Source organism: Taeniopygia guttata, chromosome 1A (genome assembly GCF_048771995.1).
Source record: "Taeniopygia guttata chromosome 1A, bTaeGut7.mat, whole genome shotgun sequence".
NCBI classification, from domain to species: Eukaryota; Metazoa; Chordata; class Aves; order Passeriformes; family Estrildidae; genus Taeniopygia; species Taeniopygia guttata.
This window is the reverse complement of record NC_133025.1, coordinates 71,227,499-71,250,651: the sequence shown is the minus strand read 5'-3', so window position 1 is coordinate 71,250,651 and position 23,153 is coordinate 71,227,499. Positions and strand designations below refer to the sequence as shown.

At 39.7% G+C, this 23,153-nt stretch overlaps 1 protein-coding gene across 8 annotated transcripts in view; it reads right to left on the bottom strand.

Annotated features, from left to right (window-relative positions):
- LOC115493495 (potassium voltage-gated channel subfamily KQT member 1-like) overlaps positions 1–23,153 on the bottom strand; it is a 315,875-nt gene that overhangs the window by 195,979 nt on the left and 96,743 nt on the right. For 6 of the 8 annotated variants that reach the window (XM_072923929.1, XM_030263672.4, XM_072923924.1 and 3 more), the window contains 2 exons: positions 3,966–4,041; positions 337–431 (listed from right to left, as the gene is read on the bottom strand). In XM_072923929.1, the coding sequence (XP_072780030.1) occupies positions 337–431; positions 3,966–3,998 (128 nt within the window). In that variant the 5' untranslated portion in view covers positions 3,999–4,041. Of the gene's footprint in view, positions 1–336; positions 432–3,965; positions 4,081–23,153 lie in introns of all 8 variants that reach the window. The other 2 variants (XM_072923925.1, XM_072923926.1) reach the window with 1 other exon arrangement.

Sequence of the window (23,153 nt, the reverse complement as noted above, 5' to 3'; positions counted from 1 at the left end):
GAGAACCACAGCGGGGAAACAGAAAGGTAAATCATTATTTGAAAAGTTTTCCTTTTCTAAGAAGAGGAGAGAACAGTTTGGATCACACTATAAACTTCACAGCATGCACCTTCATTTATTTTAATTCCACTTGGTGAAAAAGGAGAGGAGAATAAAGAATAATTTAAAATTTGGTCATAAAAAGGGTTAAAAATGGCTCCAAGTTAAATCCTCTAGATATTGTGCTCCCTGTTGCGCTTGCAATTTTGGACAATTCCTGTTCATTATGAACACATCTCTCCTACAGCCAGCTGGCACTAGAGGAATCAGATATTTCATGAGGTAGACAGGTCCCACCTCCTTTGAAGTTCCTTTATGCGAACCATCATGTTGAGGTGTCCTTGGGAGTACTGCTCAATCACGTCACGGACGTCGTACGGCTTCCGAGCTTGCTGGGAAAGGAGGCAGGCAGCAAGTTGAAAGGTTAGTGTTGTCCAAAATGGATTTCTATTTCAGACAGGCCTTCATTCTGTCTTTTTATCTGCCTATTTGCCTGTCATTTTGCAACAGTTGTTGTAATGAATAAAAAAATACGCAGCCATTGTGGGAGTGAATATTTGTTGTGGAGGTGTAGCCAAATGATTCCCCTTACTGTCAGTTAGAGTCATGTCTTCGTGTTACTCCACACTGAGCAAAATATTAGCCCTTCACAGTGTATTTGGGAAACACGAACCTAAGATGGATAATTTATCTGGGACTCCCATGTACAGTATCTCCTGGCTCCTTCCAAAGCCATGTGTTAATCATAATGTCAGGAGGCTGAACCCCAGGGACTGGCCCAACTCAGAGTGCTTGGACCCAGAATCAAACATCTCTGAAGACCAGAGATGTCTGGTGACAGAAATATTGCTGCTTGAGGAACAGGGAAGATGGATGCTCTGCATAAGCCAGGAGACTGCCGCATGTGGGTTTTGTCTGTCCTCCTTTGTCTTTCATGATACGTTTGAGATCAGAAAAAAAGGTGCAATTAAAACAAAAAGGATAGATAAAAAATTGCAAGAGAGTGAAAAAAATCCCACCTGCCCAGCTATATTCCCATCCTAATGAGAATCCAGGTGCTTCTGCCAAGCTTTGGTTTCTTGCTGCAGCTACTGCAGCCAAATTTTGAAACAAGTCTGGAGAATTTGCAGAAAATGACGTGGTTATAAAATGTGCAGCACGGTGAAATTTTAGCAAGTAAAATCAATGTATGTGGGGGGGTATCAACACAAATCATGGCCTGTTGGAAAGCCCAGCATTTTGAGAACCCTTGTGGGAAATGTGGGACAAAATGTCTCCCTTTTTGGCTCTGACTCAAGAAGAGAAGGAGGGGGGAGAAAAAAAAGCAAAGGTAAACTGCAAATCTAGTAATTGAAAATTACTGAAAACAGCTCATTAGTCATCTTGTTGTCTGTTTGCACTCTGTCAGCCTCAGCCAGAGCCATTAGCATGCACCACTGCACACATGCATTGAACACCTACAGTATGTGCTGGAGTCATGCTTGGAAGGCTGCCACACAATCCTAGAAATTTCAAATGAAAGCATGGAACTGGAATGGAAACAAATCCTGTGAAATGAATGAAGAAGCAAGAGTTCTTCATGAAAAAATGCCTTCCCTTCACACAGCACTTATCTGCACCAATACTTTCAGAAGAGTTGTGGCTGTGGAGGTGCATGTGCACGCATTTGAGTGCATCTGGGAGCAGAGGCTTTGCAGGGGAGGGAGGTTTCAGCTTTCAGCTTATCGGTTTTTGGTTGGGTTTTTTTCTCCCCCCTCCTCAGCTCTTTACCACCCAACATTTTGCAGATCATTATTTCTGGCTAGAAAAGCAGCCTATTGTCTTCACCCTAAGAAGCAGTGCCAGTATCACTCTTTAGATGGACTAGGGGGGGTGCCTGGAGAGCATTTTGGCTAAATCCCATGTCCTTTCCTTTGGACACTCTCTATTTAAACACCGTGCATGGCGCAGAGCCTGGATGTGCTGGGGAGCCTTTCTCTCCCCTCTCCCCAATGGGCTACTATGTGCATAATTAATTCCACTCATTCCCAGTGAAATTTCTTTTCCTCCTCAAAAGAAGTCCTCTGACAGTTATCCCTTTTAGCAAAAAATCAGCTCCGAATCCTACAGTTGCAAAGTGCTGCAATCCGCCTGAGTCCTCCCTTCAGCTTTCACCACTTTCCCCGCCTCTTTTTCCATAAAGATTTAGATCTGGGCATCTTATGTCCTGCCAAACTTTGGCACAATCCCCTGTCATGTTTTTATTTGGAAATGTTAGAATGATACAACTGAAGCCAGGAGGTAATGGGCTTCCAGAGAAGTGTGGTAAATGCAGCACTTGAACAACTCCTTTGACTTTCATTCTGTTCACAATCCCAAATCCTGGCCATCTGAGCTCAGTATTCCACATTCAGCATGCAAAATTAAATAATATTACCCAGCTTTGAACTTCCAAAATCTAATTAGCATGGGAAGTCCTATAAACTCTATTTCTATTTCCTTTCAAGAAAGGAAGAAACAAAAGATTATTCCTTCTTCTTCTACTCTGTCACTGACTCACAGAATTCTCTCCATAAATTGAGGAAATTCAGTTTTTAAGGTTTGGCATGACTGCCACTGGCTGACAGCTCCAGAACATTAGGTCTCTGGTAGTTTGAAATATCCTAATTTTTAACCTAGCTCATTTATAAACTGATTTTATTTTACAGAACTAATGTCCCTATTTTCTTCCTTGTTTTTTTTTTCTTTATTTCCCATAGTGTTTCTCTTTCTTTACAATTATATTTACAATATAAATTACAGTAAAAATGACAATTTTTATATATTATATTTACAATATAATCCTACTCTCCTGTTTTTTGCTGAGTTTAACAAACTGACTTGTCCTAGTCTTCTTTCAAAAGATAGAGTTTTCTGAAGATACATGTTTGCATGGGATTAGGAAATATATAAGATGTTCTATCTGCCCTAATTTAGAATCTTCTGAATGCTGGGATTTTATCTCAGGCTTCTATCGCTTGCATTTAAGTGCTCAGCTCAAAACTTTATTTTCTTAAAACCTCTTCAAAAGGATAATGAAAAGGCATTAACTTGCAGTGCATCCTCTTGGACAAAAAAAACATGAACCTTGAGATGGAAATAATGAGGGCTTTGAAAATCATTCCAGAAGTCAATTTTTTATTTCCATAGCATTTCCAACCCGTGGATGATGAGAATGATGATATCAGGATCACATCCCAAACAAGATTTATCGTAAGTCTCACTAAACAGGCAAACTGAAACAGTATTTTCAATGCAGAACATTTAGTTTGAGCACTTTGTAACCTGATTGAGAAAATTAACTGAACATTTCAAAAAGACAGCAAATTTCCAGACAGCAGATGCTCCACAATTTTATAAAATATGACCTATGAGGTCCCTTTCTGGGAAATACATTTGGAAATGTGAGTCACACCTATGAAAGCAACTTTGCACCCATAGTACTTGTCAATGAAGCCTATTGATCTGTCAGCCATACACAGCACGGGACTGAACATTCCCTAATTGATCAGATGATTGATAATATTCTTGTTATGATCAGTATTTTTGCAGACACCTTGGCAGAGGTTTTTTCACCCCAACACCAGTGTTTTCTTCACTTCTGCTAGTGGATGGGTAAGTATTGGTTAGTTAAACAAGCAGAAGCCCAAAAAACAAGTTTAGTAAAAAAAGAGAAGTAAAAAATAATGATGCTGACTCCACAAAGTCAGGGGTTTGTAGCATACTACATGCATGGATCACTGATAGTTTTGCCCACACCAGTAAAAATCCACAATAGGTGAATCCAACAACCTCAAAAGCACCTTTGACTTGTTACAACCACCTTCACCAAGACAAGTCCCCTCTGAGAGTGCCTTCAATGTACCACAAACTGACGAGATGCACTCGGGATTAATCCTGCTGCTTACCTGAAATTTCCTTCTGGCCACAAAATACTGCATTCTCCTGATGATTTTCACAGCAGTTCTGTGTGCTTCAGTCAGTCTGCCAAGGAACACGAACACAAACACACACAGACATCAGCTGCGGGGACAGGAGGGAGGAAAAATGTCTCAGTGCAAGATGCTGACTCCCAGCACCGAAATGTTAAACTATGTTTTATCTTTACAATACAAAACTGCAGTGTATCAAGCTGTGAGTGCGTGGATGCTTTGTTCTGTTGCTTTGCCTTCCTACAAATTGTGGTTCTAAGTATTCAAAACTGATAAGTGAGACAATGAAAGCAGGTGCACAAAGATAATACATGTGGAAGGGATTAGACAGGATTACTGTCAATGCACACAACTGGCATCAGTTTGAAAAATATTAAATGTTTTTAGAACCATGACTGCATTCCTTATTTTGCTTTTACTGAGTGTTTGCCCATGAGCTCTATTGCACAGAAATTAAGTCCTTCAAAAAGTACTTTGAAGGAAAGAAAATCAAAGTGTCCTAAATAAAAAGTAAATAAAAATTAACACAACACATCCTCTCAGCACATGTGTGTGTGTCTGTACTGGTATTGAAACATATAATGGGGCATTTTATAACTCAGCTGTTATCACCTAGAGGATCCTCCATTTGCAGAACATTAATTGTGCCACTTGGCAGACAATTAATTACCACGCTTCTTCTTTATGGTGAATTTTGGCAGGCTAGAGAGGAAGCAGGAACATGGTAATTATAAGAATGAGTATTTTCTTGAAGAACTGACTCCTTCCCCATGGACTCCTTTATTAATTCAAAATAAGTGAACTAAAGAAAACAAAATTTTCTTTCCAAGGAAGTTGTATTGTTGGGAAATCTATGTTTTATATGGACATCATCCTTGACATGTGATGATAATCCCAGGAAAGCTTTCCAGCAAGAATCTCCTGAAAACACAATCTGCTGCTTCTTCCCAGGGTGTCTGGCTGGGGAAAAGAAAGTATTGGCTTGACCACCTACTTGGGTGCCACAGTTTAGAGACAAAGTCTTTTAAAAGTGGAAAGGTTAGAGTGGATTATTACAAATTGAAGAAAATAAAGGATAAACAAGCAGGGACTATGTTGTAAGAATTAACATACTAATTCATTTTTATAATTATTCTTTGGGGAAAACAGTGCTTATCCTAGAATATTCTGAGTTGGAAGGGACCCATCAGGATCATCAAGTCAATCTCCTGGTACCCCAATAATTCCACCTGTGTCTAAGAGCTTCTGATTGGGTGAAGATGCCATAGCCACAGGCTTTTAAAATAAGCTCTCAGTAGCTTTTTCTTGCTCTTCTCACTTCAAGGCACAGAATAACATTAAATATATGCACAAATATCTGTCTGTCCTACCTATATGTCCATATTTAATTTATCTGTGTATATTCACGCAGATGTCCACATAAATACACTCACACATGCAAGCACATAGAAGACAAAGCAGGGTGAGCATGACTGAAGAACTACCTTTGTTGTACGCCATCAGCAGCACGGCTGAGGAGGAATCTTTACATTTGTGTAAGCCCATCAAGGGGATTTCAGAAGTGTCACTGATGAGCTAGCAGCAGTTTAGCCTGCAGGACCTTTATTATGGTGGAAAAAAAGCTCTCAGCTTGACATGCAGGGCCCCAGCTGAGCTCCTGTGGCTGCTGTCTAGAACAGAGATGACATTCTGCTTGCAAACAGCACAGAATTGATAGAGAAATCTTTGTCAGCCTCTATAACTATTTTTTTTAATAACCACAAAAGAATCACAGTTTAAGGTTTAGAGGTTAGCCTATCTCCCTTGTGTAGCAGTTAAGATAAAAACTTGAAATTATCCCCTAGAAATAAATTATGTGAAACTTCATACGTATACTTGAGGGGTTTTTTTATTAGGCTAATTCAAATGAGATGGTTCAGGCACTGTTTAAACAGGCTTAAATAAACAAGTTTAAAGAAGTCAGAGATGGAACCAAACCAAGGCAGTAATTTCATCCTAATTCCCCCCTTCAGCACAAATCAGGGCTACAGAACTTTTAACACTGTGTTATCAAGCTAACGTTTTCAAAACTATGAGGCTGAACTCTTTGAACTTGATGAACAGCTGAACAGGCCTCATTTTTAGAGAGAGAAGTAATTTATTTATCAAATACAGCTAAGAAGTTCACCCAGCTATCATTCCAGAGCACTTGATATCATCATGTTCCAATTGGCAAAACTCACACCAGTCTCTTTGGGAGAAAACTCTGAAAGAGAGGTGACTGCTCAGATTTGATGGTCACTGGTGTTAAATTGAGAGTCAGAAAGGTGTGAAACCTGACTTTGATGGAAAAATACCATGAAAAGGTGCAAATCCATATATTGAGACATTTGGATAAGTCATCTTAATTGCCCAAATAAATCCCCAGGGAGCACAGTAGCTCCAGATGAAATAAATTCCTGCTTTGTACAGCAAGCAGAGCTATCCTCCTGATGGGAGGTTGGGGCAGTGTGGCCATGATCCTAAATATTTTTTTTTGGGTTTTAGCCGATTTTCATAGGTTTCTGACCACTAATGTCCATAATGGATAATTGCAACTACTACTGACTAGGTTACATTTATCTCTGAATGTAGCCCAACACATCTATCCTTCTAAACCTTATATTTCATCCCAAACCCCTGGATTGGGCAAAACTCCTTCAGCCTTGGAGGTGTAGGTCTGTCATGTGCCAGAAACATCCACCAGGAGAGAAAAAATGCTCAGAGATGCTCAGGGCCCTGCTTTGGTAGTGCTCAGCAGGAGCACAGCACCACTTGCAGCAAAACCTCCTGGATATTTTAGGATAAGCATCTGATGAGACAACAGCCTGAGGAGGGTGTGACAGACACCACATCTGCACACTCTTTCCACGCACACGCACACGCACACACACACACAAGGAGATGCTTTCCAGCACATTAAGACATTTGTTTAAATCTACCCTGAAACCCAAGTTTAAACTCTCCTCATAAGGATGGAATCCACACTTAGGGGGGGTGGTGGTTACTATTGGGTGGGCTGTTTTGTCTGTATGTTATACTCAAAAGAATATAATTAGAGCTTTATTGGCACACAATTCCATGCTTTTTCATCTTTTAACCTAAGCAACAGGAAATAACATTTTGTCAAAACCTTCCCTTAAAACACTTTGTAAAGGAGAACAATATTACATTTGAACAGCAGTGATCTGGCTTTGGGAAGGTTATGAGCACATAAATTAATAGTTGAAGCTTGCAACATCTGTAACTATAATGGATACCATGAAATGTCTATTGAAATAACATATCCTTGGATCCATAAATGGTACTGACATCATCTCTAACTGTGTCTTCAATAGGACCCAAGGCAGCGTGTGTTCCTTACCTCTCTGATCAAGGATTTCTCAGCAGGATGCTCAATTTTAAAAGGTCTCACAACTATCCTTAATTACAATGAGTAGTTCCTAGTTTGGCTCCTGGGCCATGGCTGTGGTAGGGCGGGAGGAAGGGGAGTGGGTGGTGGTTCTGGATCATGGATGTTCACACAGTCCCCACCCTGGGGGGATGCTCAGGATCACTTGGCAGCTACTCTGGAAGGGCTGGGGAAGGGGACCCCTCCTGGCTGGCTCAGCCCCTGCTCTGCAGGTTCTGGCTGTGCCTGTGTGCATGCAGAGCCTGGTGGGACAGCTGGGAGCCCAAAGGCCACTGCAGGCTGGGCTTGCTCCTCTGCTCAGGGCTCAGACAGCACTGAAAGGCATCACTTTCAGCTAAAACACTTGGATGTATTTAAGACTGCCCTTTTTTCCTTTTTTTTTTTTTTTTTTAACAGCAGAAAGGCTGTAGCTTAAGCCAAAGAAGCCAAATATTTTCTTTTTTATTGGAAATAATTGAACCAGAGGACAAAACAGAGATGATGAAATCCAAGTAACAGTAAAAACTATCCCAAAGGGATGTTTTTATAATCTTTCTTTGATATTGCATTCTGTTTGTAAAAAGCTGGTGTTGACCAGTTCAGACGTATTCTTTTTCTTCTTCTGTATGGAGTCTTGTAACTTCTAGCCTAACATGCTTTGGAGCAATCAGGGAAATTTTTAAGTGAAAAAAGATACCTAAATGGAACCTAAAGCCAAGCAGAGTTACAACTATTGCAGGCCATGCTGAGGTACAGCTCAAGTCTCCAAACAAGCCTGTTATCAGTGGGATGTATTTTTAGTCCAGTAGCATTTTTTAATCATTAGAGTTGACTACAGTGTAGGGATCAGGGAAGGGACTTTGCCCAGGCTGGGCTGCAGGGTGGCTGCAGATAGTGGAATGCAAATTCCAGACTGGTTTTCCTGACGTTTATTCAGGTGTCATGAATTAGAGGAGTTATTCGATGTAACAGCTGTGGAAAACAAAGGCCACTTCAGCAAGGCCAATTATAACTCTGTCCCAATTTGCAAAACTGTTTGAGGGTACATGCTCACAGTACGTGGGTTACCGCTGAGCTTTATTCATTTGTCAGATTTGCATTGTTTAATAGGAAAATACATGCAGAGTCACACTAACTCTGTTTTGATACCAGTCCCTGGATGGCTGGTAACTCCTGCCCAGAGTAACATACAGCATCATCTGCTCTGGAGCTGTCCACTTGGCATTAGTTTTTAAGGCAGCACAAACAGGGACTAGATCAGTGATGGCAACTGAAGTGTACAGAAGTTACTTGAGAACTCAGCTGTCCATCTGCCTTTTTGCTTTCCCATCACATTTGATTAAGATTATTCACTTTCCAGCTCTGTTTCTGGGAAGAACATTGATTCCTGGTCCGAACTCTTAATTTTTTTCCATGGGCAATAATCTCAAAGGGGCTGATATTTTATTGGTAAAATATAAAGGAAATCTTATTTGCACTGAAAACAAAAGACAAGAAGGGTGAGAGCAGAGAAATCAGAAAGACCACAAAATTAGAGAGCTTCTTGCATGCAGATGCAGCAGTTGGTCCATATGAAGTCACACACACAATGTGGACCTTCTATTGCTGGAGAAAAGTGGTGGAGAGACATGGTTCTCATCACAAGGGAAAGGCTTTTATATAATGTTTTAAAACTGAGGGAAGCTGTAATATCCAAATCTTAAAAAAACTCACCTTCCCTATAAATGAAAATATTTTTGCCTTCAGCTAAGCCAAGCCAGACAAAATGCCTTTAAACCACAAGTTAAGATAAAGTTGCAGCTTGAGTCTGACATACAAACACCTGGAACTGTCAGGCAATGATCCTGATTCCAGAGCTCATCCCAGGCCAGGAATAGCAGAGAAATACAACATATATATAACACGAGAGGTTTCCAGTCTTGTAATATTTCATCAAAGGCTTGTAAAGAACAGACACTTCTGGAGCATTTCCACCCCTTACATGATGGAAATTATATAAGATGCTATTTGCACTGAAACCTGAGGGAACATTTCAGAAAATTTTGGCAGACTTTTACTTTTCCCTTTATTCATAATCACCAGTCCACCTTAAATCTACCTCATATCTATTGTAATGATATCCTTACCTGAACCTTTCCAAGCCCGTGTTTGGCTCAAAGCTACAAATAAATTAGGATTGGCTCCTCTCAAACAGAGCAGCCTGGAGTCCTATTTGGCTTCACCATGTTCTGCTGACAGCCTCAGTTTGTGAAGGAATGCTGCAGACTCTGCAAATCCCTCCTCTGCAGGTACAATCCCGAGTAGCAAAGAGTACAGAAGTGAGAGAGTACAGCCTGTGAGGGGCTGCTTTCTGGGATCTGGTTGTTTTGCTGAAGATTTTGTGGCATTTGCTGTCTTCACCCACCCACCCATCCAACATACACTGCTGCCTCTGAATTCATGCCAGAACACAGCTGCCTCTACTTCTACTTGCCCCTCTAACCTGACCTTCCCTGAAGAGAAGGGAAAAGAAAGCAGATTTCCTACAGCAGGGAATTTAGGGGCAGGGAAGACAGTGCAAGGACAGGACAACAGCTCTGAGGGCAAACTGCCAGAAGAGGAAGAACTAGGACAGGTTTAGAGGGAACAACAGGCCAGACAATATATGGCAAAGGAAACGCCACTGGGAGAAGTAGCAGCACAGGGTGATTTCTTCAGGTTATCCAGGAACAGAATAAAGTAAGTAAAAAGCTCCTGAAAATGCTCAGAGGTATAACCTGCTCACTGAATGTGATTTCATGAAGAAGAAAAGCCCCTGGACTTTGAGTTGTTATTCTCAACTGCAGATGGTTGGAGTTTTCAGTTACAAATTTGTTCTGTAATATTACAAAGTGGATTTATTGAGAAAGTGGGAGAAAAGCACTGTGTTAGTCCCCTGCTACTTAAAATGCATAATTAAAATGAGTAATTAAGCTTACTACAGAATGCTCTTGTGTCTGGGAGTCCAACTGCCCTTGGACAACAACTTATCTGCTGAACTGTCTCTGAGAACCAAAGTAGCCATTGGATATTGCAGTTACATCTTTCCTCTATTTTTTGTTGGCAGCAAAATAAAAGTCCCCGGTCTCTTTTCTGCCATTTTATTTCTTCCATTCTTTTCTTGCAATGTCAGAACAAACAAGATGATGTCATAGGAATGTCTTTTCAGTGTGGAAATGCAAACACAGAAAGATTTTATTTTTTCTTTTCTTTTTTTCTTTTCCGAGCAAACAGCTTCTAGAAATTGCCACAATAACTTCCTGTGTTAGCTCTGACTATCACTGCTGCTGGTCCCAGGATAGGTGAAATGCTCCTGTCTTCATGGCAGCTCTCATTTGGTGAGAAAACACCCTTAAACCACAAACCCCTTCTTGGGATGTGGACAGATGCTGGCAGATAATGACATGTTTTTATCCCATATATTACAATATTCAGTGATGCTAGCAGCTAAGTAATTTTTTTTTAATTATCTCTCCCTAAAACTTGGTCTTCATCAATTTATGTTTTAAAAAATGCCTACAGACCATCTAGCTGCTAAAAGACACTGCTGAGACAGCCATCACCAAGTCCAAACAACTTCCCAGAGACATCTTTCTGGAATCTGAATAGCCTTCACATCTGTGCAGCACGGTAATGAGATGGCCTTTTTCTATAGGTTCTGGTTTGCTCACTTTAAAAAAAAATGCCACAACCAAAATTAATGAACTTTAGGACTTAATTTTCCTCTTCTCTGTATTCAGCATTTATGGGAACAACGTGGTGTTGTTAATATACACCAATGACTGAGTGCTGTATTTATGCCTCAATGATTTTCTGTCATGAGAATATAATGCCTGGCAAAGACTGATTCTCTGAAATACCAGTTTGTTTAGGGTCATTAATCTTAATTCCTATCTTGCCTGAATAGGAACTGGATAACAGTCAAGTCAGGGAATAGTTCTGAGAATTTAAACTTCAATGCCTTTTTGGCTGCCCAAGGCTTCACATTTCTTTTAAAAAATATGTAATTAATTAATGTGCAACAAGTATTGGGGAGAGACCCTGTGGAATAATGCAAAATGCATCTTGTGGTTTAAAAAAAACAAGAAACCAGTGGCTTTTGGCAGGATTTTTCCATAGTAGCTCTTGTGATTTAGTAGTTGCAGCAGGGGTCATGGAAACACAACTCCTGGTTCCTTGAACTGATAGATATGACTGGCCTATGTGTTTCCGGGTGATCTTGTTTAAATACTTTTACCTGGCTGTGCTCTAGTTTATAAGTCTATAAAATAGGTGTAAAACCTGTCTAAGTTATGAAGCTGTCATGGGGATTTTAAGGCAATTAGTAGTCCCAAATGAAGTCATATTTTATTTATAGAATGAGTCATCAGGGATGAAAGAAAACCAAAAAGAGTAGTGCAATATGTTTATTCCTTAATGGTGAAAAGAAACAATGGATACTGGTCTGCAGGCTTGGGATAAACCAAGACACTGAGCCCCGAGCAGAGGCTGTTTTCCCAAGCATTCGCCCCTTTTTATCTGCTCTGCCCCTCCTCACCTGAGCACCTGAGCAATCCATGCAGGAATTAATTCCCTGTTCACCAGATACCCAACAATGCAAGACACTCACAGCATCTGAAGCCAAACAGGACTATTAGATCATAAATGTGACCTGCTCAACAGTGCAGGGGATTGCATTTCACACAGCTGCCCTTGCCCTGAGCCAAAAACCTTGAGTAGGAGTAAAGTAACTTTCCAGAAAGGCAACTGGCTTTGATAGAAAGACCTTTATATACTATTAAAAAGTGCCTTATTTTTTATTTAAATTTGTCAGTATTCATCTTCTAGGCTCCTCTCTCCTACTGGAGTAGGAGAGCAATTTCAGCCTTTTCCAGGCCTATCTTTATTCCAGGGACCTTCAGGGCTGCCAGATGCACTGCCCATGGCCTGACAGGGAGACCAGACTCTGATGTAGCGAAGAGAGAGAACAGTTCTGCTCTCTGTGGAATTGCAAGGGGAGACTGAAATCCTACACTTTTTTTCATTATTTTTCTGCCTGTGGTCTGAATCATGCTACCAGTAATTACAGAGACTCATAATGGAAATGCTTAGACTTGCTAGAATGGAGAATGAATGGGAAGGTCTATGTGGAAGTGTTAGAAAGGGAACACCAACACAAAAAGCCCTGTGAGGGTGGCAGGTGCATGAACATCCCAGTACAATTATGAACAGCTTTTGAAAATACACAATTCAGGAACACAAAGGAACAGGTTCAGTCAGAACTGAAAAAGGCCACTAAGAGGTGATGGTAGGACAATACAGAACAGGGTTGGAGTCTTAAGACACTTTGGTAAGAAGACAAAATAGAAGAAATAAATCCTAATCATTCCCAGAGGTGTCAGAGCACAGAGGAAATAAAATATCCTGGTCACTGTCAGCTCCCAAAGGCAAAAAAGGTTTGGTGGCACCTGGGATCCTGAGGATGAACCAGTATGAAGACTCAGCAGAGCATTACATGGCCCTCCACACAATGGCAAGAAACCCTGAGCATCCCACCTGGGTGCTGAGCTGGGACACAGGCTGGGGGACACACAGAATGGTATTTGTGAGTACCTGGTTATGGGATGCCAATGGCTGAAACTTGCCATCTTCAAAGAAAATTACTTCATCCCCTGCTAATGTGTGGTATTGAGCATTGAGACACAACAATCAGTTTATACCAGCAGAAAAGCCCCTTGAAAACTGGTTCTCAAAGGGATCTCCTATTTGATCACCTGAAGATTTGCCTTTTCAAGGTCCCCTCAAACCCATGGATATCCTCACAAGGTCCATGCAAACTTCCATCACAACCTATTTTGAGCTCCAATGGCAGTTTCTACAAACCCATGTGCCAAGAAAGGATATTACTTTGCCACTAGAGGAACTGCCATTTCAAAACCAGACAAAAACAATATATCTTTAAAAAGAAAAAAAATTAGTGTGCTTGAACTATTTTGCAGACAACAGAGATCATACTCATAGAACCTCACAGGGAACTTTACATGACCACAGACACGTATTATTTTTCCACCCTGTATTTCATGTCAGAACATGCATAAAAATTCTACAGGTCTCACTTGCCTAATACTGAAAATATGCAGTGCTTATCAATAGTTTATGATAGAAATAAATATCTTGCAAAGAATTGCAAGCATCACTTGTGAAAACAATCACTGATACCAGAAATTTTTCTGAGCTGCTTATTTCAAGAGATTTCACTTGCTCATTGAGAAACTACTTTCTGTTCAAGATTGTGCTTTTTGTTTCTTTACTTTCAGGAAAAGATGCTATCTCTTGGCATTTTTAGTTTTCTGGCAGACCTTTAGCTCAGCCAGTGGATGAACAGAAGGAAAGTGTTCATATACTAATTACTTGTGACTTACTATTAAAGAACAGGAAAAATTCTGTTTTCAATGTAAGTGAGGAAATCTGTACCTTCGTGCTCTGGGGAATTCTGATTTTCCTGTCTTTGTTTCCATTCTAATACAAAGGAAAAATACTTTAAAAGTCATTATGAAACAAAAGATTCTGAAAGCATTTGAACCTGAAATGATAATATGCTTCAATTTTCCCCTCTCCATTTTAAATGCACTTTTGATTCCAAAAAAAAGAAATATTTTATCTTCATACAAAATGAATGCATTTTATTTGGTTTATGCTCTTTCTCCTCCCTGTGTCTGGGACTCTTCCCTGTAGACATACCCTGCACTGCATCATTTGGTGCAGAATGAAGACCACATATCTCAGAGAAGATGCATACTGGTTTACAGGATACTACTGAAGAATGGCATATCCATATTATGAATCCCATGAAAAAGCAAATCATCTTGGGAAGACTCAGTTCAAATAATGGAAAGGACTTCGACAATTTTCCACTAATAACAGTGTCCTGAATTCTGTCTGCATCAAGTGAGTTTGTTTTCACACCTCCGTTATAAAATTAAATTAATAAAGCTTCCACTGCCTGCCAAAGTTCTGTCATGGAAAAATTCAATTTTAAAGTGTCTTTTCCCCCCTCTTTTGAAAGATCATCAGCTCTTTTTTCATGGAAGGTTATTAGCAAAGGACTATCTGACAGAAGCAAAAGATAGCCATTTACTATAGAGTGCAGGAGGTGAGCTCATTAACAGGATAATGGCTATTAGTGCTTCAAAGTCTCCAAGTTTTGGGTTTTGATTTTTTTCTGTGTGTTTTGTTTGGCTTTTTTTTTAATTGGGCCTTGAGGATGCCAGTACTTCAATCAAAAGTGTTTCTAAATAATTATGCACTCATTTAGGTGGCTAACCACCTGAATTGCTGTAGTTAGAACACTCGATATAAACAATTAATTATGTTAGCACAGCTGAAGGCTGTTTTTAAAATCTAGATACAGAAATATGTTCAAACAAAGAAAACCCCAAATCACAAGGGGATCTTTATTTCATTTGACATATGCCCACTGATTGTTCTCTGACAACAACCTGAGAACTCCTCTTGGAAGCCCTGTGTAAGAATGAAATAAAAACTGGGAATGATGCTATCAGGACTCCCACTAAAATGGAATTATTTTCTTTATCCAAGGAACAGATACATAGAAATTGCCTCAAATCAGTTTTATCTTCTCCTTGATCAACTGGCTTTATTCTGGATCTGAAGGAACTCACTGCAGAGATGACGCAGCAGGTCAAGCATTCACCTACTCAAGCCCAAAATTTCAGTGCTCCAAAAAGTGAAATAGGTCATGACCCTGTACATTTGAGGCCGAAGTAAGAACGTACTTCTTCTCCCCTAATTTAATTCCCTTACACAGAAGTTTCCCAGCATTGTGCTGGCCTCCAACAAGTCCTCACAGCATTGAGCTGGCTTGATAATGGATTACAGGTGTAGTTTTCTAGAAGTTCACAAAACTATAAACTTCAACCCCATTCCAAAGGAGCTTGACGCAATTTATCTTTTTGCTTGGCTATTATGCAAAAACAAGCTATGCAAAATCTCAGGTTTGGCATGGATTTGAAACAAAACCACCTCAAAGGCTGCAATTTAAAGTGAATTTTCTTTGACAATTTCAGTTTACCCAAACCTGAAATTCAAAGCAAACCTCAGGGCAGAAGTACAAACCAGAACAGATAGAAATCAGCAGACGTTTACACAACACGCCATGAATCAAAGGTATCTAACTTCACACGATACCAAGCAGAAGTTGACATAACAGGAATCAGACAGGAACATTTTTGAGCATGATCTACTTCACATTTGACAAAATAATTCATGTCTCCTATTACCAGTCTTCTAACCATGAAGGCTCATAATATCAAGTTTTAAGATCTTTTCCCCATCTTAAAATTCCTATTGTCATCCTTCAATCTTTCTCAAATTTCAAGCCTCATGCTGTGAGAACTACAGGGGAAATAAAACCATTTTATTCTACCCAAACCCATCTTTAAATGTAGAATAAACACCTGTACTGGTGAACCTGTTGAGTCTGCATGATAACTGATAATTTCCTTGAATTACAAAGCGTCATCAAGATAATTTATAATGGACACTAACATACTATGGAGACTCTTCAAAATGCACAGGAAGTTTTAAAAAATATATCATTCCTGCGTGTTGTTTTTCAGATACCTCAGGTTGGGATTTGAAATTACAGTCTCCATTCCTGGAAGCTGTAAAGTTACATCCTGAAAGTGCTTACACACCTCTCCTACACCTTCCAAAATAGCTCTTTAATGGAAGTACCTAGGGAATGGGGAACTAGTTAACTTTCCAAATGACTGAGGAAAAATACCTGCATAGGCCAAGATCTGTTCAGAATTAGTGAAGGGTTTGATTCTGCAAATGCACGTGCAAGTAATTCTGTACATGAGTTATTTCCCTGAGAGCAGAGGCTGTGGACAGGTATCAAGCCATATTCAAAATTAAAGTTTGCAACATGGCAGCCTGATTATGCAATTAAAAGTGGTGTGTTCAGGAAGTGTTCTTCAGTTATTTAGTCTTGTTATTTATGCATGATTTTATTGCATATTTTCATATGGTTCACAAGAAAATTGGGCATTTTGGAGACAGACACATATATGTATAAAACACCGCATTTAATTCACTTCCATGAGTTAAGCTCTTTGGTGAATTTCAGAAAATAATTAAACATGCAGTAAGTATATACTAAGTTCTAGGTTGTGAGCATAAATGTTGAAAAATACAAACCTGATATATAAGCTAAAATAATCTCTCAAGAGTGATTGAGCCATAGTTTTTATAGCATGAAAATGACTAATTTAAGGTCAGGAGTAATTTAGTTTTGATTGACTTGGCAATCCTTTGTTCTCTGGGTCATGTAAGTGTTGAGTAAATTATAAACCTGTAATGCTATCCTGAGGTCAAGGAACTTCAGAACTGATTTGATATAGTGGTCTCCTGGAAAGTTCTTCCAAGGCCAGTACCCCCTAAACTATGTTTATGAGTTGACTGCATTTATAACTGATAGAGCCATAATATTAACGGAGGTGAAATACACCCTTAAAAAGAAGAGCATGCTTAAATCAGGATTTTTGAATGAGAGACAGGCAAATCAGATATATCTGTGAGAAGTCAAGTTTCTACACAGTACTGAAAAAAGCAAACATAACTGAGAAAAGATGTAGATGTTTGACTTCAGGAAGAGTACCAGACTGATTATTCCTGTGAACATTACATGGGATAATTCTGTGTTTGTGAAGCAAAACTTCACATTCATATCTTACATGGGGCAAAAATAAGCAAGCCATCAACCACTTTTACAAACTATATCAGAAACATAAATACATTAAAAAAATAATAAACTGCTCATTTAATGCAGTCTTTGCTCTATCCCATAACACTTACCGTTGAAAATCTGAAATAGGATGTAAAGTGAGATGTTATCCATTCAAGAATTAAGTGTGCATTATAGGAGCACTTCTTAATTTTGAACTTTTTCTTGTTTCCAAACAAAAGCCATTGCACTGCTAAAGAAATATACTGTAAAGCTCACACAAAGAGCCTGGACTATTCTTTCATTATCAGATAAAATTTAAAGTTAATGGTCCTCAAAGTGTTTAGGGCTATTTCTTTTGCCCAACATCACAGTACTTATTAGTAAGATGTATATTCAGATTACTCTGATCAGTTATGGTTTAAAAGAAACCCAGCTCCTCCCAGTTTAGTCATCAGAAAACTGACCAAGTATTCCTTAGGGTGCTGCATCCAGGTCTTTACTGAGGAAGCTGAAGAGCACAGGGCTGATGATGGGGCCCTGCAGAAGTGCACTAGTGACCAGAGCCAGCCTGATGTCACCACAGCCACTGTCACCCATTCTGCTCAGCCTATGAGCCTGTTGCTCACCCATCATGTTATCCAGCTGTAGACCAGACAGCTTGTCCAAAAGAATCCTGTGAGAAACAGCATCAAAAGCTTTGCTGAAGTCCAAAAAGGTTCATCTCCGGGCTTTCCTGGATCAGTCAGATGTCTTACCGTGTTGTAGAAGGAAATCAGGTTTGACAAGTAGAACTTTGCTTTCATGAAGCCATGCTGGCTGTGACCAATGACTGCTGTCCTCCAGGTGTTTTTCAACCCATCCCAGAGTCATCTTTTCCACAATTTTCTGGGCACTGAAGTAAGACTGATGCAGCTTTGTGAATTGGCTCAGAGATGGATCTCGAGGATGATAGACAGAGCAGGGAGGGGAGGGATGTGCAGCTGGAGCAGAGCCTGCCCATCAGTCATGGAGAGCTTTGTGTTGGGTCAGCCTCAGCCTGACCAGCTCCTTCAGCTCCATGACAGCACGTGCTACAACAGGTATATGAGAGCTTGTGAAAAAATAGGTGAAGCCTGGCAGATTTGAGAAGCAAGTGCATCTGGCAGGTGAGGAGGGCAAATTAGCAATGAAAACAGCCCGTGCTGATTTGAGAATGAGGGCACTTGTGAGCTGGCTTAAATAAATATTATTTACATTATATGCAAGGTAGAACTCATCTCCTTATGCTGAGCTCAGGGCATAACAAGGACCCTTGTTCCTCACTGAGGGTCAGAGGGAGTTTAGCTCAGGTCTAGGCTTTAACAACATCAGCAGAAGGGTGAGGGCTTGAAGCAAGGATTCAACAAATCTGGGTTTAAGTTGCATTACAAACTTCTCCCCAAATATTCTGTGAGTAGCAACTTCTTACTGTTCACTGTGAAAAGCAATAAATTTGAACAGAGGATGTGTGGGACAGAAGATTTAGTGACTAAAGGCTGCCCTATACAACACACAGACGTCCTAAAGTAGCAGACACTGTTTTGCTTTTCAATCTCCATCAAAAGCATCTTTTTGATTCTGTATTTGAGTTTCTTGGTGTATCAGTACTACAAAATAAAATTTCAGTTTGCTAACGTTTAACAGCTGTATTCTAAATGAAAGATATTTTCTGGGAGATAGTGAAAGAAACTTCCCTCCTCCTTCATTTTAGATAATACATAGTGTATGGAGAGTATGTGCGGTATTGTATATTTTCTATAAAAACATGACACTTTTGACTTCCTTGGGACCACGTATATAAATATTTGTACATGAAATTATTTTATGACATAAATTTCTGTTAATGTTCTAAAAATATTTGTTCAGGCAAATTAAATTGCAGTAAAATATTTTACTACAGATCAGTCAAAGGTTCTCAAAACTTTATATTCTTAAAAACAATCTTTCAAGCCATAAAACAGAGTTCCATTTTCGATATCAAAAAGACAAATTTAACCAGCTTGACTTGATTAGTACCAAGCAGTTTAACATTTAAGAAAACACTGAGATCTAAGGTGAAATAAAGTCAAGTTGTAAGCATTTTCTCTTATTACATACATGTTTTAATTTTGTTTTCTAGAAACTTATTCTGTTAGAGGAAAATGGCAGTGGATGTGCGATTATGTGCATATTTCCTATTGCAATTAGCACTAATGAGAGCAGGATGTGTTGCCCAGTACACTAAACTCCCAAGTATACAAATTGTTAATAAATCTGACTCCTCACAAGCCAGAAAACTAATGCAGCATTCAGAATGATGTGTAGTCCCAGATGTATTTCCAAGGGAGCCCCTTGGGGTGTCCCAACACCTCAGTCAGGAGCTCAGCCCCACCTGGAGACTCCCAATGGCTTTTGCCACCCACACAGGAAGCCCCTGGGCAGTGTGGGAGAGTCCTGTTCTGCACCATCATTTCTGCTCACACAGAAGTCCCTTTAATGGCAGCAGCTTTCCCTCAGAAAGGCTCCACATAGCCCCCAAATCACAGGCTCAGTATCAGCAGCTTTCCTCTGTGTCTTCATGAAAAGCTGTTTCCCCTCCTCCAAATCCCCACCTAAAGACTACAGTCAGGTGAGTTTGAGTCCCCAGGAGCTCTCAGCTTTCTCACGAGCTCAGCATAGCTGCAGGCACCCCTGAGCCCAGCTCACACTCACACCTCAGCACCAGCATCCTACTGACCCATCTCCCATGGCAGAAGGCTCCTCACTGCATTCTGCAGCCCCTGCTCCTCACCCTGCTCATGCTGCCTGGCCCTGACTGATGCATTGGAGTGGCTACCTAAAACAGAGTCTAGACAAGATTAAGAGAATAAAAATGGATATTTACTAAAGGACTTCAATATATACACCTTGGGCACCCAAAAGCCTCGCAGAGGCTACACCTGAGATGGACGATGGTCACAAGTTTTTCACACAGATGTAAGTTTGGTCCATTTACATATCAGTGGTTAATCCTCCAATTACAGCTTCAAGTAATGAAGTCATGTACCCCCAGTTTGCTCATCCCCAACTCACTTTTTATAATTTTTGGTGGCCTGAGGCAGTAAGGTGTCCTTGAGTCCCAGGCCCAGAGAGGAATTATTTTGCCTGAATAAAACAGGACAACAGTTGCTGGCAGGCTATGGAGCTTTAGAGTTATACAAGAAACAATAGCAGGATTACAAATGTATGAAAAATATAAAGGCTAAAATCCTAACACATCACAACCACCTGCAAATGCCAGCTGCTAAATCTTGCTCCCTGCCCTGCCTTCTCTGCAGGAATCCCACACCTCTGGATGCCAACATCCCTCGGGTGCCCGCACTGCACACACTGAGCAGCTGCCCAGTGCTGAGGAGGTGCTTCAGATCATCGGTGCCAAGGGAAGAGCATAGAGAGATTCCTGGGCTGTGAGCACAGATTCAGGTTTAGGAATTTACTCGACAATTTACTGATCACCATGAATCTTTTAGATGTGCCCAAATACTTTTTCCACTTGCAGCATTAGTGTGTTGCCCAGCAGATGGAAATAGTTTTTCTTCCTCTCATTCACATCAGCAACAAGTAACAGCTCCTTGGGATTGTGCAAATTTTAATTTTTTTTTTTTTTTTAAGAGGGGAAGGCCATATTTTTGTTTTTTTCAGACTTAACACGATTCTCTTGTAGTTCACATTTCACCCCTAAACACAGCAAACTTAAGCTCATCTCAGGTGTCTCTCAAAACAAAAGAATCAAGAACACCAGTAGTCACACCTATATTAGAGACAGATCTCCAAAAACCATATCTCTACATAGAATTTTTCTGTTTTCCATTGCAATGGATTCTGGTCAGACAGGAAAGAGAAAAAAAAAATTGTTATATACTCTTTTTCTGTATCTCCTTTCCAGCTGGCCCACAGAACAGTTTAAAAACTCAAGTGTTGAATCAAGCATAGGATGTCACTGTGTCATTACTGCTAAAGTATATTTTTGTTTATTGAACAATAGCAAATGCATTCCAAAAATAAAAATTGCTGATAAAATTTTAAAAAAATAATGTTAGGGTGGCATCACCAACCAGGAGAGTTTAGGAAATGCCCTATGTTAGGTACCTTCACAAACTCCATTGAAGTCTCTATGCATTGGCATTATACTAGGTTTGCTGGAGTTTTCAAAACGAATGAAAAGATACTCAGATATTATCTTCTGCACTTCATTCAGCAGAGAATGGAGAAAGTTTACTACACTCTCTCTTACCTGATTTATGTTGGCTTTTGCAATAAAATTCAGGATCATGCTTTGTAGCATGAAAATCACCCATCACTCTACACAGAAATACAAGTAAAGGACAACACTATGACTGCAAATGCTTAAGAAAACTTCAATCAGCATATGAGAGGTTTATGGAAAGGATTTGGAGGGGCAGCAGAAAGATCAGTTTCTTTCCCAAATACTACTAATGACTGCTAGTGACCTCAGGCAAAATCAGCTTCAGTGTCCCATCCTCCTGCTTCCCTCCCCACTGGGTCTGTTTAGAGCAGGAGTGCTCAGGGACAGGGACTGTCTCTCCTTGTCTATTTGCACAGTGCCGAACACAGCCAGCTCCTGATCCTGCAGGGGACCTACAAATGCTATTGCATTGCAGAAAAAAAACAACAGGGACAAGCAACATGGAACCAAATTAGGCAAATTGTGAGAGGGATTGAATTTATTGTGAGAAGCTTTGCTGGGTTTTTTTGTTGAAGAGTTTATTATGACAGCAGATTTTAATGCACAGTTAGAGCAGGCAAAACCAGCAATAAAAATGCATGTAGGGGCAGAGCTGTACAAACTGATGGCTAAAGATCAGCTTTGGGTCTGTTAATGGAACCTACAGTTAATCTGTTAGATATGATTTCTGTTGCATGTGATATGGTACATAGTTTTCATGTACTTATTTCCAAAATGGGAAGATGTTTAAATTATTTTAGAGACAGGAAACAGATAACAGTGATTGTGTGTGTTAGTGAAATTTCACTCAGTTGTCCCTCATAATGACACCAATAACTTGTTTTATATTCTTATCTTCAAGGGTATCCTCTTTACTTTCCAAGTTTCAATGAAATATCTGTACAGAGTTTTCAGTATTTTCTTGAATTTCTTCTAAAATTAATTTCCATCCTGTGTAAACTACCCATTTCTGAATTCCTTGGGAATATTATTGTAGACTCCAGCAGAAATTTTAGCTCCTTCCAAGAAATGCATCTAAGAAGGAGGAATGAACTGAAGCCTGATGAATCATTCATTTATTTTTTCAAGGAAAAAAGCAGTCTCAGGAGGAGGTAGCAGATAGTAAGCAAATAGATTAAACAGCCTTATTGGAAATACTTTTGCTTTCTTCCTAAAATACACTTTAGGATGATATGAATTCGTAGACAAACTAATATGCCTTGAAATGGGCGAGAAAGATTTTTTTGTGTGTGTGTGTTTTTCTGTGGGGAATGTTTTTGGAAACACCTGATACCTGAGGCAGTCTACTTCATTTCAAAGACAAGTATTTGCTCTTTAGGCATAACCTCTGCTAATGGATGCAAACCTAGCAAGTCTACAAAATCACTTTGATCTCAGCTTCAAAATGTTTTTGGAATTTATCCACTGCCAGGGAATGAGTTTCTTCTCCTGGAAAGCTCAGAACCCTTGTATTAAATATAACCCTTGATCAACAAATTTAAATCTTGACATTTTAGACTTACAAGATTTGTATCAATACAAAAGTACCTTCACCATCTAAAGCTTTCTAGGTCCTTTTCTATCCTAGAAATAGAAGAAGAAATACTTCAGTCCCAAACATTCGTCATTTCTATCTTGATGTGTCATAAGCAAGAAACTGTGCCCAAACTGCCCAATTACAGTGCATGCAAGCAAAAAAACCCTATATTGTACATTGTGTCAAGAGTTACCAAGTGGATGTCAGTTGATGTCCTAAATGATGGATATCTGTAGCTTTTAATACTT